Genomic DNA, 18,887 nt, shown 5'->3' with positions numbered 1-18,887 from the left:
ATGCCCTCCTCCAGGGGATCTTCCTGACCCAGGGATTGAACCTGTGTCTCCTGCATTGGCAGGTGGATTCTTTACCACCAAGCCATGTGGCAAGTGGTTTGAGCCAAAAAGTCCATTAAACTCCTCCTACCTCTCTATGGTTTTTCCTGTGGTCATGTATGGATGTGAGAGTTGGACTGTGAAGAAGGCTGAGCGCCAAAGAATTGATGCTTTTGAACTGTGGTGTTGAAGAAGACTCTTGAGAGTCCCTTGGACTGCAAGGAGATCCAACCAGTCCATTCTGAAGGAGATCAGCCCTGGGATTTCTTTGGAGGGAATGATGCTGAAGCTGAAACTCCAGTACTTTGGCCACCTCATGCGAAGAGTTGACTTATGGGAAAAGACCCTGATGCTGGGAGGGATTGGGGGCAGGAGGAGAAGGGGACGACAGAGGATCAGATGGCTGGATGGCATCACCGACTCGATGGACATGAGTCTGAGTGAACTCCGGGAGTTGGTGATGGACAGGGAGGCCTGGCGTGCTGCAATTCATGGGGTCGCAAAGAGTCAGACAGGACTGAGCGACTGAACTGAACTGAACTCTGTATTTAGCACGTCTTTTATTAAAAATCAGCCTAATTCACATGGATCACAGGAATCAAAACTAATTTATTAAAAAAAAAAAAAAATCAGCTTCTGGTTCAAGATGGTGGAGTAGAAAGGTGTGCACTCATCTCCTCCTGCGACAGCACCAAAATCACAACTAGTCGTTGAACAACCAACTGCAGGAGAATGATGGAAACCACCATAAAAGATATCCCAAGTCCAAAGGCCAAGAAGCAGCTGCAGCAAGATGGCAGGAAAAGCACACTCACGACAAAATCAAACCCCATACCCGTCAGGTGAGTGACCCACAAACTCAAGAACAATAAGACCAAAAAAGTTCTCCCACTGCTGTGAAGGTTTGGAACCCCACATCAGGCTTCCCAATCTGAGGACCTGACAAAGGGCCTGGGAATCTTCAGGGAAAATGACCCTGAAGCCCATCTGGATTTGATTACAAGATTCCCACAGGACTGGGGGAAACAGAGACTCCAATCTTGGAGCACCCCCCATAAAAGAAAAAACAACAACTCCATCAGGCAGAAAGCCAAGGAGCTTTGAACAGAGGAAAAAGGGAGCCATTTCTTAGAAGCTCTAGGATTCTGTTAGTTTCCTTCCTCATTTATACACCAATTCATTACTAAAAATGGCATCCTCTCTCTGTAAATACTCTTACATCTGTTCATATTTCCTCTTTTCTTCTCCATGTACACACACATATTTCTATTTGTAGTTAGAGCTTGGAAGAAGAGAGGGAATGTCTATTCTTGTCGTTGGCATGTGGATATAGCCCTTCTGTCTCACAGGCAAAATCTGAGTCTATCAGTTTCATTTTATAGCAGATCTGAAGGAAGTGATTTTTCTTTTATAGAATGATTTTTTTTTTAATTTTACAGCTGACAGTAGAATCGCAGAAAACAAATGTTGCCATTATGATGTGTCAAAGTTAGTTTAGGGAACCCAGAAATCTTCATAATTTATATAAATGCATAATGCAGCACTTAAAACTTTGCAGAAAAGTAATTTGTTATTCTAACTTTTTTTTTCCTTATAAAGAACCAACCAAAAGTATTTGAAATATTTCCTATTTGGCCAATGTTCAATCAGCAAAGTTATACTCTTAACTAAAGAATGTCTTTCTAATAGTACTGAAGAAGACAGGCTACCAGTTTTGTTAATTTTTTGTGACGTCTGTACTTAGAGGCTATGTTTTGCTTCCAAACATCCTTAGAGAAAGCCTCTTGTTTATGTATGAGTTAGGGAAGACTACCTGATCCAGAGCTGCTAAGTGTCATATTCCTACTAAATGCAGAGCTGACCATATGCCAGCCCAGTAGACCCTTAGGAAAAGACAAGCTCTCTCCTTCTCAAGAAATGAGTATTCAAACACTCTCAAGCACATCGTTTTTGCTTTTAACCTTATGTGAAACAATAACCTTTCAGGGAATGAAAGTTAAGATTAGAATACATAATCAATAAACACAGAAAAACTAGTGGATTTTGTGAAGAAAAGATCACTAGTGACATTAGTATGAAACAGCAATAAAATGTCATAGACCGCCCCCCTCCACCCCGCCAGTATTCCAAGTACTTTCAACTTGGACCTTGTTGATTACCCCAGGTACTTATTAACAAATTCAAAAACCAAATGGATATTATCTACTCATGGTCTTACATATCCAATAGTACGTCAGCTTCAACTTACAAATATTTGAGACTTTCTTGCATCTGAATGGGATTTCATCAACTCTGTGAAACACTGGTTATCTTCGTTATCCTGCATTGGTTTCAAGATCTAATAACTAATATATGAATAACTAACTCATATAATAGAACATGATTGTCCACTGGTTTCTGTGCTCTTCTCAATTCAGGCTCTCCAAAAGGGCAGGATAAAGTTATCATCTGGGGTTGGAGGCAAATCATGTCATAAACTTTATTCACTAAATGGGCAGTACACAATAAAAAGTATCAGATTTTCTTTCGGTCAGGTTTCTATGCAAAAATAAACTGACTTAAAACTTGCTTTTAAAGTCAGTCTAGTAGAACAATATCCTATTTTATGAGATCGTTTTTTGGCCTGTACTTGTTATGTTTTAGCATTGGCTTTAAAGTTTTTAATCATTAGAATTTGTCTAGAAAATTTCTACTCTTAAACATTACAATCATTAAGGCAGAGTTGGGGATGAATGTGCATATAATAATAAAAATGATTCCTGGTACTAAGAAGATTTGGAAAGGCTGATCTACTGCAACCTCTTAACAGATAAAGAAAATAAGAATTTTAGAGGATTGAACTAATTGGTAATAACTAATAAAGAACACAAACTAAGAAGTCTTATCCATCTGCAAAACCTTTCTGCTAAGTCAGTGCCTTTTGTGATATCTCATATAGCCTGAGAAATTATGTTGATGGACAGGTAAGGATTCAAATCAGATATCAATGAGTTACTAGAGAGGAAATAGGTATGGGATACTCTGACTTCTAATAGATGTGTAAAGGAAATGCAGAAAGAGACTACTGTGGATAAGTAGCACAAACCATGTGCAATTAACTACCAGTAGGTAAATGAATGTTCAGATATCCAGAATCAGTCAAGTAAATTATTGTCAGAAAGATAATCTTGACATGAGAACCAAAATCTTTAAAGTTGGAATTTCTAGGATGCCAAAGTAATGATAGTTACTAAGGGTTTGGTAATTCCAGGCATTGCACTTGGTCAATAAAATTGAAGCTTCATAACCACCCTGTGAAATGTATGATGTTACTTTCTGCATTTAGGAAGGTTAATAAATGTAGATTTAGATTAAGCAATTTGCTCTAATTGCACAGCCAGCAAGTGGGGAGACAGAGGCTTGTACTTTCATGTCAGGTTCCCTGCTTGTTTTACAACTTTTATTATAATAATAGTTCAAACTGGGAATTTTAAATATTCATTGATTAATCAGTAGTAATTCAATGTGAACCTAATCCACTGAAATATATATGATATCCCATATGCTAAGCCCTTCATATAATCTGGATTATATCTGGTATAATAGTTAGGAAACACAAAGGTCACACAATTAAAAAATAATATGGTCTTCTATTTTGCTCTCTTTTTAAATTTATTTAATTGGAGACTAATTACTTTACAATATTGTGGTGGTTTTTGCCTATTGACATGAATCAGCCATGGGTGTACCTGTGTTCCCCATCCTGAACCCCCTTCCTACCTCCCTCCCCATCTCATCCCTCTGGGTTGTCCCAGTGCACCAGCCCTGAGCACCCTGTTTCATGCATCAAACTTGGACAGCTGATCTATCTGACATATGGTAATATACATGTTTCAATGCTATTCTCTCAAGTCATCCCAACCTTGCCTTCTCCCAAGAGCTCAAAAGTCTGTTCTTTATATCTGTCTCTTTTGCTGTCTCGTGTATAGAGTCTTTCTAAAGACACTAATGTCTAAAGATATTACCATCTTTCTAAATTATATATATATATATATATATGCATTAATATATTATATTAGTGTTTTTCTTTCTGACTTACTTCACTCTGTATCATAGGCTCTGATTTCATCCACCTCATTAGAACTGATTCAAATGTGTTCTTTTTAATAGCTGAATAATACTCCATTGTGTATATGTACCATGACTTTCTTATCCATTCGTCTGCCCATGGACATCTAGGTTGCTTCCATGTCCTAGCTATAGTAAACAGGGCTGCATAGAACATTGCTTTTTTTAAGCACATATAAAAGAGAAGCATAAGAAATTGTTTTACCCTATTTATACCATGGCTTAGGGAATAGTTTTATTCAAAGGTAGCCTAAAAAAAGAGAGCAAACAATGGGAAAATCCTTCAACACAGGAAAAAACATTAAGTATGATCCCAAATTATCAGGTAATACATTAATGTTATGTGTTCTTCACTTTCGTGTTTGTTTTCCTGAGTGCGTGTTTCTGCCTTGAAATTCATTCCTCAAAATTTGGCAAAACTAATACAATTATGTAAAGTTTAAAAATAAAATAAAATTAAAAAAAAAAAAAAGAATCTTTGAGCATTCCCAATCACCAACAAAGTGAATAGTACCAAGTCTAACTTCCTAGACATGGGATTCAAGGTTCTTCATAAGCTTCTAACTCCAGATTTATCATCTGCTATTATCATTCTACAAAGGGTTACTTCCTGATGATCTAGAACAGTAATCATCTCTATAAAGATCCTGCAAATTTTCCACCTAGAACTGATGTATTCCTTGTCTGTATTGATTTGAAACTAGAGAGGTTTACCTGAATTTACCATTCCTTGTGTTATGTTAGTCATATGGCTACATGAATTAACTGGTTCAATCATAAATCTCAAAACAAAGAACATGTCTTCTTTTATTTCCTCTACAGACCATTCTTTTGTAGAAATTATACAGCTAAATGGTAGCAAAGTGTAAACAACTTTGAAATATAGGTAACGTTTAATCAAACTACAAAGTTTAATGCACCTATCAGTTAATAAATTTTTCTTGATGAACAAATTCTGAAACTCTTTTAAACCCCCCTAAGCATGGTTTTCCTTATAAGTAATATGCCTTTTGGAATGGTTTGTATGAAAATTTATTCCAATAAAAATAAATATTATAGAGAAAAATCACTCAAAGTACATTTTAGTCCAATTTATTCCATTAAAAGCCAATGTCTCTAATTATACAGATATTTAGGTCAAGTCTATACGGGACCTAGAGTCATCTAATTATAGTTAAATGAATGAACAACAGACTGAATAACCAATTGATCAATTCAATTAGGTCATTAAGAAAACTGAAATCAGAGTTCCAGTGTAGAGGCCAGTTATTTTAGTCAACCTAGTGCCCAAAGCAGATTTATAATTCAGCAATTCAATCTACTGTTTGGCACTCAGACATGATGAAATCTGAATGAAATGAACTTGACAATCATTATGGCTGCTTCAGTCTCTCCTGTGTTCACCATCATAGACAATGAGACATGTTAAGCCATTTCAACTCTTCCTTAGTGTTTTGTTATAAATATTTCCAAAAAAAAAAATTCTTTAACAAAACTCACTGTTAAAAATGTACAATTCCTCTTAATTTTATTTTTGTCTTAAAACATTAATCGACAGATTAAATGAGTTACTTTTTCTCTCTTTAAATGAAAGAAATAATTACTCATTGAACCATGAAAATATACAATGTTACGGGAAATTTTCTTTTTAAACTCTGTAATCTGATTTGAGCCACAGTAACACCAATACCTTGCCCCTAATATCAGGAAAAGTGCTGCTACCTAGCTTCAACTGAGAATGATGCCATGCTGCTGCTGCTGCTGCTGCTGCTGCTAAGTCGCTTCAGTCATGTCCGACTCTGTGTGACCCCATAGACGGCAGCCCACCAGGCTCCGCCGTCCCTGGGATTCTCCAGGCAAGAACACTGGAGTGGGTTGCCATTTCCTTCTCCAATGCAGGAAAGTGAAAAGTGAAAGTGAAGTCGCTCAGTCGTGTCCGACTCTTAGCGACCCCATGGACTGCAGCCTACCAGGCTCCTCCATCCAAGGGATTTTCCAGGCAAGAGTACTGGAGTGGGGTGCCATTGCCTTCTCCGAATGATGCCATACCCCACTCTTAAGTTACATCCGGTAAGTCTCCGAGACCTGTCATTAATATCCCCCTGTCCAGCTGCTCTTCTCAACCCCTTCTGATATCATTTTATGAGCAGCTTTGATCAATTCTCTCCAGAATTAATGCTGTACATTCTACCACATCCTTCTTCCTGCGGTTTATCACCCTGCTTCCAGCGTTTCCACCAACACTTCCTGTGCCTCACAGCCCAGTTAAACCGAATGAAGGCAGTTCCTCATGGAAAAGCTTCTCTCTCTCCTCTCGGTTTTGCTGATCCTCCTGGGGTAATCTTCTCTTTGCCTACCTACTGCTTTTTCTTCAAGACAGGCACATAACTCAATGGCACTCTATTTCTTCTTCCAAAACACTGTCTACTTGCTTTGTCTGATTCTCCCACTAGACGATACTTTTTGGGGCATTGTCTTTCAACTTTGTATCCCTAGCGACCTGTGTGATGGCAAGTACATAAGATTCACTCACAAGTTTATTGAACAAAGTTATTTGTGTAGTGAATAAACTTCAACTGCTTGCTGAAACACATTATTTCAAGACAATTCATTAATTCTTAAAATATGAATCTTATGAATCTTAGTTACTTGATGATATTAGATACCTGATACATAGAAGTGACAACCAGAAATGTATTCTAATAAATTTGAATAAGAATATCAAATTATATGCTTTTTAGAAATGGATAACTCTTCATACACATCATAAAATGAAAATACTCTGAGTTGTGGTAAAAAACCAAGTGTTGAATCAAGCTGCAAAACTTCAAATTAGCATTTATATTTAAAACTAAATCATAAATAGATGTATTCATTCATCAACATAATATTTAAATGACTGTTGAAAAATTTATCTTTTAAAGAGTGGTAACAATACGGGTTAATTAATGCTTCTATGTCATGTTACTAAAACAATGGGCTTCTATTTTAACTGAGTTTATGTTACCCTATTAAATGTGCATTCGTATAGAGAATGGACAATATATCTATGCAATTATGACTTCCTCAAATTGGAACTTCTAGAAAGTAGAAATGGATTCAGAAAGCATTGGCATCATTTTAAAAATGAGAAAAATCACAATGGCAACTAAAAGAAGCTGAAATTGAGCTTCATCCTTTTATTCATTCTCTCACTCAATTTTGTACTTGCAATAGTTTTGACCTCTAAACCAACTTGCAATCTTGGGGATAAATGGGACAAATGTGGCCCTTCAACAGATTCTTTATGGGATCAATAGTATAGAAGACAGGCTTAATCAAGTATGCTAATAGCATGGGTCTGTTTGGTACCTCAGCTCATAACTCCTTTGTGGAATTTTTATTTGAATTCATAAAACTTGCAGAAATATACTCATTAGATGTAATATTTTTTTAAAATAGTAGTTCTTATCCAGGTAAGAAATACCTGTACACCTCCAAAGTACACTTATGTATTCTTGACTTTAGCTGGATAACAATACGAAATTTGGTTTTAAATAAATCCCCATGGATTACAATGCAAATGTGTTTCACAAGGTGAACAAATAAATGTAAATGGCAATTTGATGATTATGTCTCTATGTCTTTCAAAAGTTTCCCTTTCAGATTTAATATTTAATTAGTCCAACTTTATCCCTTAATGCCACTAGAAAACAGACTTTTGGGTCATATTAAGATAATCAAACATATTCTTGCCAATTTTCCACGTGGCTTACCTGGGTTTCTCATCTGATTGACCGAGATACATTATTTAGGCTATGTGAATATAAATATTTAAAATTTTTGTGTATCTAATGGCTGCCTAAATAAATGCATGCACGTGCTGGGAATAAACACTACATTTGCATCTGTCGCTGCCCAGAGAATGGAAGAACACAGTGTCACTGATGGTTATTGACACAACTAATCAGTATCTCTGTGACAGAGTCCACAAAAGACTTAGAAGAGGTTTTAGAGACATCCTTACTAAAGTCTTGGAAACTTTCAATCGAATTACCAGTTTGCATTTGGAATGACATATGGATGTTACCCTCTACTTAGCTAAGTGACTTGTAATAATTACACCCAGGATGTTGAGACAGAGCCAAAGTCAGTGCTTTGACAGCGAGTCTGTCACAATTACTTAAGTGTTGCTTTTTTTGTGAGTCTCACAAATGAGTCTAAGCAAATCCTAGAAATAAAATTAAATGAGAAAGTAGATATTACTGGGCTGGCCAGAAAGTTCATTTGGGATGTTACAAAATATCCAAACAAACTTTTTGGCCAACCCAATACACAGCCCTAAGAAGGTGGCAGCTATTGGACAGGATCTTAGAAAATGTCCATTCCAATCATCGATTATTTAGGAGAGAAAAACGAGGCCAGAGTCCTAAGGGTTTTGCGGGGAAGAGAGAGGGAGATAAGAGATGGAGAGAAACAGCTTTCTTTATCATATCAATCACACTGGATTGTAGCTACTTCTATGTCCAGAACTCAAAAAATCCAGGCTCTGTGTCAGTCTTAGTCGTTTCTGGATCCTTAGTACTTAGTGCAATGCTTCTCAGAAATGAGTGTATATACGGATGAGCACATGAATGGTCAGTATTACCTTGGGGAAGGCTCTTAACCTTGCTAAACCTCACCTTCATCCTCTGCAAACAGGGATAAAGGTAACTCTTTTAGTACTTCTTAGACTATTATCAAAGGAAAGTTTAAAAAAATAATAAGTGTTTAGCAATGGACTTTGCACAAAGCAGCACTTGTTAAGTATTAATGGAATGAGTGAGTGAATGAAATCAATCATAATGAAAATACCCATTTCTCTGGAAAGTTCTACCACAAGACATGGAAAGGTAAGAAAAGCTTTTGGCACATCCTTTTCTAATGGTTCAGTTAGAAAAGAAGGAAAATATAAAACTAAACCCAATAAACAATACAGAACTTAAACACAACTTCCAAATACATGTTCAAGGAAAAATTATTCAAACTACTCTAGAAAATATAATTTTGAAGAGAATAAAGAACTCTGCAATACCTGATAAGATTCTGACTTCTGCTTCATTTCCTGTTCTTGAGCTGGCTGGATTCCGGGCTAAGCATCGATAGATCCCAATGTCCCCTGGTTGAAGTCGACTGATCTGCAAGGCTCCAGAGGGCAAGACCACCACTCGGGAGTCGCCAGGGATGGGAGTCAGGTCTTGCTGGTTTTTCTGCCAGTGTATTGTTGGCATCGGCTCCCCAATGACTTCACACTTGAGTAACACTGTGTCGCCCATGAAAGCTGTGATAGATTCTGTCTGGGAGAGGAACCTCAGGGGTCCTAGGAGAAACATGAAGAATGAAGAATAAATCTTTCAGATGAGTCACAATCATCCCCAAATAAGATAACCACACCTGTATTCTTGATAGAAAACCAAGATAAAAGTACTTTGGTCACATAATGCACAGAGTTGACTCACTGGAAAAGACCCTGATCCTGGGAAAGATGGAGGGCAGGAGGAAAAGGGGGCAACAGAGGATGAGATGGTTGGATGGCATCACTGACTCAGTGGACATGAGTTTAAGAAAACTGGGAGTTGGTGATGGACAGGGAAGCGTGGCGTGCTGCAGTCCACAGGGTTGCAAAGAGTTGAACACGACTGAGTGACTGAACAACAAAAGCACTTTCAAGAAAGATGGGCCATATTAACCATCAATTTTAGTAACAGAGAACAGTCTTTCACAGATTGACTGCTTAAGATAAATAATCATCAGAATTTATCAGTTATGCTGTCGCAGAATGAAAAAATGTTTATGTAGGAATTAGACTCTTTTTTTTTATTTCTAGCCTGTCTGGGCCACCTATTCCATGTGAGTCTTCCAGTAACTTGTTTCATTTCTTTGGGCTATAAAATGGGATAACAATAAATCAGCTCATACAACTACTGTGATGTTCATTTGAAATTACATGTAAAAAGATACATAGATAATTAAGCAAAGGTAGGGAAAAAAGAAAAGAGAAAAAATAAATAAAAACTGACCACTACTGAGCATAAAGCATGGTGAGAGAAGCCTCCTCCACCATGCTGTTGTATATAAAAAGGTAGAAGATATTTGGAGCCTACCATCTTGAACCTCCTTCTGTGAATAGATGGATTATTTGTGACTCTGATGCTTTGGAGAAGGAAATGGCAACCCACTCCAGTGTTCTTGCCTGGAGAATCCCAGGGACGGGGGAGCCTGGTGGGCTGCTGTCTATGGGGTCGCACAGAGTCGGACACGACTGAAGTGACTTAGCAGCAGCAGCAGCGATGCTTTGGCCATGAAAGCATTTCTTTATGATTGCAAACATATCTGAATGAGTTCTGTCACCACTGATGGATCCTGGCAATTTTACTTTCTAGAGTTAATTCAAATTAACAATTTTAATTTCTTGATTTATCTTCTATTCATCATAGTTATATTCTACTTTTTAAAACATTTTTACTGGGGTTGGTTTCATTGTATGTGCATTTCACAATAAGATTTGATTCACTCATCAGTTTGGGTTTCATGTCAAGTTTTTCTGCTCATATTTATATTACTGTAATTTTTATTTTATAGATTTATTTTAACTAGGCCAAAATTTCCTAGGTCTTGGTTTAAATTTTGTAAGGAAACTTTCTACCAATGTTTAGTCAATGACAAATTCTAATGTGTTCAGTGTGAAATACTGTTAATTTTATTTGGGGGTATATTAATTCTTGGGGTCGCAAAGAGTCGGACACGACTGAGCGACTGATCTGATCTGATCTGATATTAATTCTTACAAACCTAACTCTCCAGGTAATCTGATAAAAGTGTTGCTGGGGTGAAAAGTGCAAAGGCAAAACAGCCTAAGTTAAAACATCATAATTTAACGTGGGAGACAATCAGGAATGCTGTGGAGAAGTCTCATATTCTAGGTTAAGGTAATATTTCATGTCCCTTTCAGAGATTATTCTTTTGAGCCACAAGATAGCTGAATTCATGAAAAAGGAAATCGCATCAATATTATATTCAGAATAGATAAAGGTTGCCAAAGATGGTATGCCACTTTTTATAGTCACACTCCTAAACAGACCTACAGACCTGGAGATGTGACATTATCGTTTAGCAAGGACAATTCATTCTAGACCACACGGAAACAGTAACTTTGATGCACATGTTAATTTATCAATTGAAATTTATCCTACACATAGGTACTAAAATTACTCATCTGGAGTCTGTATCCGTGGAGCTATGAGTTTGTCTCAGCAGTGCAGATGTTTCTACAGTGGGAGCCAACCATATGCTTAATTTTCTCCTTACTTAGCTAACTGGAACTAATCTCTAACTATGCTGGATCCACTACTGAATGAAGACCAAAAGCAATCAGTTAACTTGTGCCCCACCTCATTGTTCCAAGTCCAGTTTCCAAGCCGTTTGTAGTGTAGAATCTCGGGCACATTCAAAAGAAGGCAGCTTAATCTACTACTGATTAGCTTCAATATGGATTTAAAGCATGCAGCTGAACAGAGAATGGTTTATATATACTACATTAAGCAAATCTGCAATGACATGTGGCCAGATGTCATGACGGTTACATGGGTCAAGATATTTTTCAAACACATTTCTGACTTGTTTATTTGATAATGTTCTTCTTGGTGTCCATCCCTAGCATTTTATTTTATAGTTAAGGAAATATAGCTTGGGAATAATTTACCCGCACCTATGAGTTATACATTTTATACAAAGTAGATAAGAATAAAACATTTGTGATCAGCTGACAGAATATCTGGATACTTTTATATATTCATATATATGGTCCTGTACAAGTTAACACACACTGGATAAAATTCTAAACACGTATTTTATATCTGAATGTCTGTGGTATTCAAAAACTTCACTTGCAGAGTTCTAGACTTAGAATGAAACATAAATTGAAAGAGTAATTCAAACTGTACTCAATAGATGATTCCTTTATATAAACTTCATCTAGCCCGAAGAAGCATAGATGAGGCATGAGACTGTATATGAATATAATTAGGCTTAATGGAATTGGCTACTATTGCGCATGCTTATTCACTATGCATTCTATGGTGATTTCAGATCTTAATAAACAGGGGGTCGGGGATCAACTTTAACTTAAAATTTAATGAAATGATGTTTGAAAACTTCAAATAGTGGATTATTTGACATAGAGAGAAAATATAAACATGATTTGTATCTTTTCCTTTTTGTCTCTACAAAAGAAACCCCACATATCAAAAAGCAATTCTAAGTTTGCGAGGTTCTATATGGCTTGAATTAGTGCTCCCGATATTGTGCTAACTTTGCGCACTCACATCTCATGGCAGTGTAACAAACCAGCAACAGTATTAAAAGAAGTTATAGCCTATCAACTTAGCACCATATTTTCAAGGCACAAGTACAAGCACCTAGTTATAAACATTAAACTCACAGCAATTTATAAGGATGAAATACAGTATTTTCATAAGTCATTTAATGCTCTAATTCAATATAAAGACATAGGTATAATTTTAATTATATCCTTATGAAAAACAGTTACCTGCTCATCAAGAGCCTTTTCATGGAAAAAGCATGGTTCAACTCATTGGATTACATTTGACTAATTGTAAGCATAATGGGGGGCTTCCCTGGTGGGTCAGTAGTAAAGAATTTGCCTGCCAATGCAAGAGATGCAGGTTTGATCCCTGGGTTGGAAAGATCCCTTGGAGAAGGAAATGGCAACCCACTCCAGCATTCTTGTCTGGAGAATCCCTTGGACAGAGAAGCCGGGTGGGCTACAGTCCATAGCGTTTCAAAGAGCAAGACATTTCTTAGCAACTAAACAACAACAATCATAGCAAGAATGGTATTCCTATCACTACCCTTTGCTCACCTAAATCCATCCTAAACATAGTCAAAAGATTAGTGTTTCTAAATCACCAAAAGTTTTGGTTTCACTCAAGAAACTCTAAAATTCCATTTTCTAGTATCGTCTTAGACAAATATCCTGTTACCCAAGAATCCACACAGTGTTCCTTCCAGGCTCACCTTCCACAACTCCTGCAAAAGAACACTCAGATCTATTGACCAGGTCTAGACCTGGCCCCTTCTCGATGGTATTTCTCATGATATTTCCTCTAAAGAGGTATACCTTCTCCCCTAACATCTACCTACCAAAACTGTAGTCTTTCTTAGAGTACTAAGTCAAAAAACCCTCTTTTCCTTAATCTTACTTATTGGAAATCATCTCTCAATCCTTTAATTTTTAAAGGACGTAAAGACAGTATGACAGTTGATGGTATAAATAAAAGGATTATCAGTATTTACATGTTTGTATATGTGTTTTTAAGTCCACAGAGCATAGCAAATGTCTACTGAAAGAAAAAAATATAGATATTTACTGAGGTTCTGTGTCTATGTAGACTATTGCAAGACTGCAAATTTTGCTAATTGCATTTGAGTGCTGGTTTATCACTTTCTTACCTACTCTGTGGCAGTTTGGGATGACAAATAATATACCTGGGTGCCAGATTACCTTGGGTCACTTCTGTGGTTCATCATTTAGCCAGATCTTGGCTTATTTAAAAAAAAAAAAAAAAAAACCAGAAAGCAGAACAGACAATTCAACATAAATAGCAATTGATCATCTCTAACTGTTAGAGGCTGCTTTTTGACTTGGTATCAACCAACTGGTTTGAATTCTGGCATGGTGCTTCTGGTAATTTTAAAAACCAAGTGGAACCTCCCTCTTCACTCTGGGAATGTCCCACTTTTGGCCAAGAATAGACAGCATTGTTATCATTTTTTTTTAATTGTTGCTTCTTTCCTCCATTTGACATTAGTCTGTAAATGGAGAAACAATACCAAAACAATATCAAAATGAAAAATCCAAAGAACAGAAAACCCTAAATAAACCCTCAAAGTTGGCCTCAGGGTCTACATTTTACAAGAACCATCAATTCAACCTTCACGCAGTGTGACTCATTGGAGAACTATAAGATCCAGACCAATGACGCAGGAAACTTGAGTTTTATCATTGATCCTATTCTGTTCCTTCATAAACTACCTCCTTTACTTCCCACAACAGCTCTTCGAGTAACTGTCGCTACCTTATGGATGGGCTTTGGAAGTAAACTCATTCAAATGTTTACATTATGTACAATTGTTTAAAGAAAGTTTTGTCCTGAAGGATACTCTTTAAAATATCCTATTTTCCCAAGCTAAGTGAAAATGTCCGCAAAAGAGTTCCTTTTATATAACAGTACCTCCTGGCTCCTCAACCCCCAAGTATCAGCATAATACTTGTAAACTCCTTTTAGTAAGTACACTCTGCACCAGATTGAATTCTTACAAACTTCAGCCTGAATAATTTTGCAATTAAAAATAGCACATGAACCTATGGTTGGTGTTTCTATGGAAGCCTTTCACAGTTAGCCTTGGGGGAAGGCTGTTTGCAAGAATGAATTGTAGTCAAAGTTCCTATCTTCTTGGTTAGCCTGGCCCAGGATTCTAAGAAATTTTTAGGCTTGTCAGAGAAATCTCATCACAGCTAACTGACAGGTTTACACATTACCTGCACCTCTGTGTATTAACAAAGATCAGCACCTATTAGTGAGGGGGACAGTTCAGGAACCATAATAAGGAAAGAACACGCTGTTTATACATAAGGACAAGTCAGGCACGTATATGTGGTGACTCCATTTTATTCCTTGCAATATGATAAGGAATGATAAACACAGACACTGATAACTCAGATTTTATAAGCTGTTAATAATAAAAGTGCCTGTGCTTCAACATTAGGAATTTTACTGATGTCAACTATCCTAATTACAGTTGTATAGGAAGCATTACATGTTAGCAAGAGATATATAACCATTATGAATGTAACAAGGAGAAATGGGTGTTCCCTGTTTATTTCAGTTTCTAAAAGGATCCTTCCTAATTCTCCAGCTAATTTTAACACTAAAACGATTCATTAAGTATCTATTTATATAGGTTACTTTGTTAAATGTTGCTCAAGGCCTGATAAACAGCCATAACTACAATTCTTTTCTAGAACATTTACTAAGTATACTAAGACTTAATTACCTGGTATTTAATAGTGCCAACATAGTACCAGAATTCTCATGTCCTCAGAGGGCCCTTTCCCAAATCTAGATAGAATTATTCCTATGTGCCTCCTTTGCAACATTCACTTCAGTTATAATTTATTAACTGTGGAATTAATTTAATAGCCATCTTCCCAGCTAATCTGTAAATTCCAGATAAGTAGAGCTGGTTCTATTATATTCTGTACTCTGAACACTTAGCCCAGTGCATGGCATATCATTATCCATCAGTACATGTTGAATGAAAAGATATGCATGATGGATTAGGGAAATATCCCAGACTCGTATACATTGGGAAATGTAGAATGAAGAGCATAAAGAGAGGGAGAAAAAGATTTCTTCACGGAAAGTGAAAAAGGGTTGAAGCTATTAAACATACAAAGTCAACCCATATAGATCTTCCTTTGAAAAGACTGGGGGAGGGCAAGTGTCCAGTGCATCCATGAAAATTTTGTCTAAGCCCAATAAGTTTAAATTGTGGAACAGTGATATTTCTAACGAGATTTCCCCATTCTTCCTTCAAATCACTGTCCTGGGAAACAAGCTTATCAATGGTCTCAGGACCAGCCCCGTCCCAGCTGGGACAGACTGGGTAGTGGCTCCAGTCATCAGTCAGGCTCTGGCCAATACATTTTTTTTTTTTTTCAAGAGCTCAGCACAACCAAACTGTTGGCTGTGAGCTGGGCAGTAGAAATGTTAATAGCAAAGCAGCAAACATTTTTCATTTAGGCTTTTCCTTTGTGATGCTAAAAAATGAGGTAAAAAATCACCATGGCAATGAATACAAAGCTGGTAAATCTGCAGGGACATCAAAAGTGTTAGGCTCTCAGAATTAAAATAATGAGAACAATAGTCTCTCCGCACCCTTCTACCCATGCATGCGTGCACACACACACACACACACCCCACATGGAGTAGGAGAGAAATCTTTCCACGAGTGCAGACAGTCACCAAGTTTTAAGAGCTTAGACATGCACTCTCATCCACTTAAACCTAAACTACTTCTGCTTTTTAAGCTGAAGTGGAAATATTCCAGTGGAAACATTCCATTCCAGGTTTATGCCAAGACTCTCCTCTTCCTCCTAGGAGGCCTCTCCACCCCCAGCACCCCCAGACTGGGCCTATTCCTTCTTTTATATTCTAATCTCAATGTGGCACATGCTTCGGATTTGCTCTCTGGCCTCCTTGGCAGACTATCAGGATCCCCGTCTCCTCCTATAGAAGGACTAATTATTAAGTAATTAAAGTTCATTTAATAAAAACAGACATCAATCGGGGGGCAGACCTTGCAGTTGCAAACCCTGTCTTGCTTTTAAATATTCAGCAACGTGGTCGTATCCTACGACTGCCAGGGGAGTGCTGCCTTCAATGCTTTGTTTGTTCCAAATTAAAGCCTCACAGCTACGTCCCTTCAAAGCCAGACCTTGTTTGCCCCCTTTTAATTTTCAAATTAGCCCAGGGGGAGAGAATAGACATAATTCAAAGAGAGGTTTTCCAGATTTGGTTGCTTTTCAGCAGCCAAAAGACCAACAAAGGATTCTTAGAATACGTTATAAGCATATTTCTCTATGTTCCTCTGAGAGTTATCATTTCCCTTCTTTAGTTTTTTCCCCAAGTTTTTGTTTTAGCATCTTCATTTTCACTGGTGAAATGACAGGCTCCTAGGTGGCTGGCTGCAAAGTGGTGGCTGGAATGTGGCTTTGCAAATCAAGTCTAGGAAGTGTGTCTGGCGGGTACCAGCCACTCTCCTCCAGTGTGTGGTCTGGGAAGAAGTATCCATGTGGCCGATTAGTTGAACTCAGAAGGATGTAACAGAAGAAGTATGAAAGGGAAAGAAAACTGTAGGCAAATGACAGTTTGTCCAGCTCTGCAAGATTAGAAGCACGTAAATAACTCATTTCCTTGGCAAAAAAAAAATTAGGGAGAAATGTCATCATGTAAGACTTTCTTGGAATCACCCATGTGGTTCATTCAACATACACACTCTAGGGACTGCTCTGGTGGCTTGAGTGGCTAGGAATCCACCTCTCAATGAAGAGCACACAGGTTTCATCCCTGGTCTGGGAAGAACCCACATGCTGTGGGGCAACTAAGCCTATGGGCCACAAGTATGGAGCCTGTCTGTGCTCGGCAACAAGAGAAGCCACAACAACGAGAAGCCCATGCACGGCAACTAAAGAACATCCCCTGCTCACTGCAACCAGGGGAAGCCTGTGTGCAGCAATGAAGACCCAGCATGGCCAAAATTAAATACATAAATAAAACACTCTGTAACGGGCTGGTATTTTCCCAGATCGTTCAACACTGATTGCACATTAGACTTGGAATCAAGTGGTCATTTTGGGAACTCCTGTAATCCATGAGTGATCAAGAGTCAGTTTGAACAGAGGTCTATCATCATTTCATCAGCTTGCCTTGCTAGATTCTTGGCCTTCATATCCATTGGAGCAATTCAGGATTCTCCAAGTCACCCCTGTTAATAGCATCCTTAGGGCCTCTGGTAGCCAACACTGCACCTTTGTAAGAATTTGAAAAGGGTGCTCTCTTTGAAGGGATGAGTTTACAAAGGTCTTCCATGGGATTGGCTAGCAAATCTAGAGTTGGGCTTCAGGGCCTGCCTAACCTTCGCTTGGAGACTGTTCTCACACATGAACTACACCCATGTAACCGACAGCTCTGTCCACCGTCTCTTGACTTCATGATCCGCAATCAGTCAAGCATGATTCAGCTTGGCTCATGTCTTTTGTTAACTCTGGGGTCAACAGAGGCAGATCTTAAAAGCATGTTTCCAGGTAGCAAGTTGATAACTATTTTTCCTCATCCTTCTGAGCTCTTATGCAACACGTATTTCCCAGAACATGAGTAAATAATGAACAGAGTTATATCACCTCTTCCTCAAAGTTACATGGTATTGTATTCACAGAGAGAAATTCTTTTTCAAATTTAATCAAATCATATTGAACATCAATGCCATTTTTGTCATATGAGTTGATACACTGCCTTTGAAAAGTGATTCATCAATGTATATCATAACAATGGAACCAAGAACTTCACTTCTAGGAATCTTTCCATAAGCATATGAGAAAAAAAAAAGCTATACACACGCACAATTATTCAGTACAGCATTATTTAAAATAGTGAACACTAGAAAATGAGCTAATTGCTGATTATTATAAGCAACTGATGATTGCATAAGCAAATTATGGAATACCCAGCATACTTAACATAATACAACCATATAAAATCGTTAATATTTTTTAAAGTGAGGAAAATTATTCCCCCCCCCTTTTTTTTTGTCTAGAACAAGCATATCTGAAAGTATACAAAGGGACATTTTGCTAATGATTCTAACCCTCTATTCAGTGTGGATTAAAAAAAAAAAACTATTCACAAGCATATTGATTTTCATGAAAAGATGTTTACCTCCATAGGCTTTGACAATAACTTTATTTTCATTCTCTACTTTGCAGATAAAATTCTTATTACAAAACCCAAGATTGGTTTATAATCAATAGTAATGAATAATTTTACAGAATTCAGGCTCAGGCTTTCCATCAAGCTTAAATTTCATTACGCATGGCTAACAAATGGTCACAACATTCATGAAAGCTGATTATGAATGTGGCT

At 37.4% G+C, this 18,887-nt stretch overlaps 1 protein-coding gene across 11 annotated transcripts in view; it reads right to left on the bottom strand.

The window, feature by feature from the left end:
* Positions 1 to 18,887, bottom strand: part of DCC (DCC netrin 1 receptor) — a 1,416,568-nt gene that overhangs the window by 699,647 nt on the left and 698,034 nt on the right. For all 11 annotated transcript variants that reach the window (XM_055559274.1, XM_055559275.1, XM_055559276.1 and 8 more), the window contains one exon: positions 9,200 to 9,484. In XM_055559274.1, the coding sequence (XP_055415249.1) occupies positions 9,200 to 9,484 (285 nt within the window). The remainder of the gene's footprint in view (positions 1 to 9,199; positions 9,485 to 18,887) is intronic.

Source organism: Bubalus kerabau, chromosome 21 (assembly GCF_029407905.1).
Source record: "Bubalus kerabau isolate K-KA32 ecotype Philippines breed swamp buffalo chromosome 21, PCC_UOA_SB_1v2, whole genome shotgun sequence".
Lineage (NCBI taxonomy): Eukaryota > Metazoa > Chordata > Mammalia > Artiodactyla > Bovidae > Bubalus > Bubalus kerabau.
Note: the sequence above shows the minus strand (reverse complement) of the source record. Positions and strands in the feature narration are given on the sequence as shown.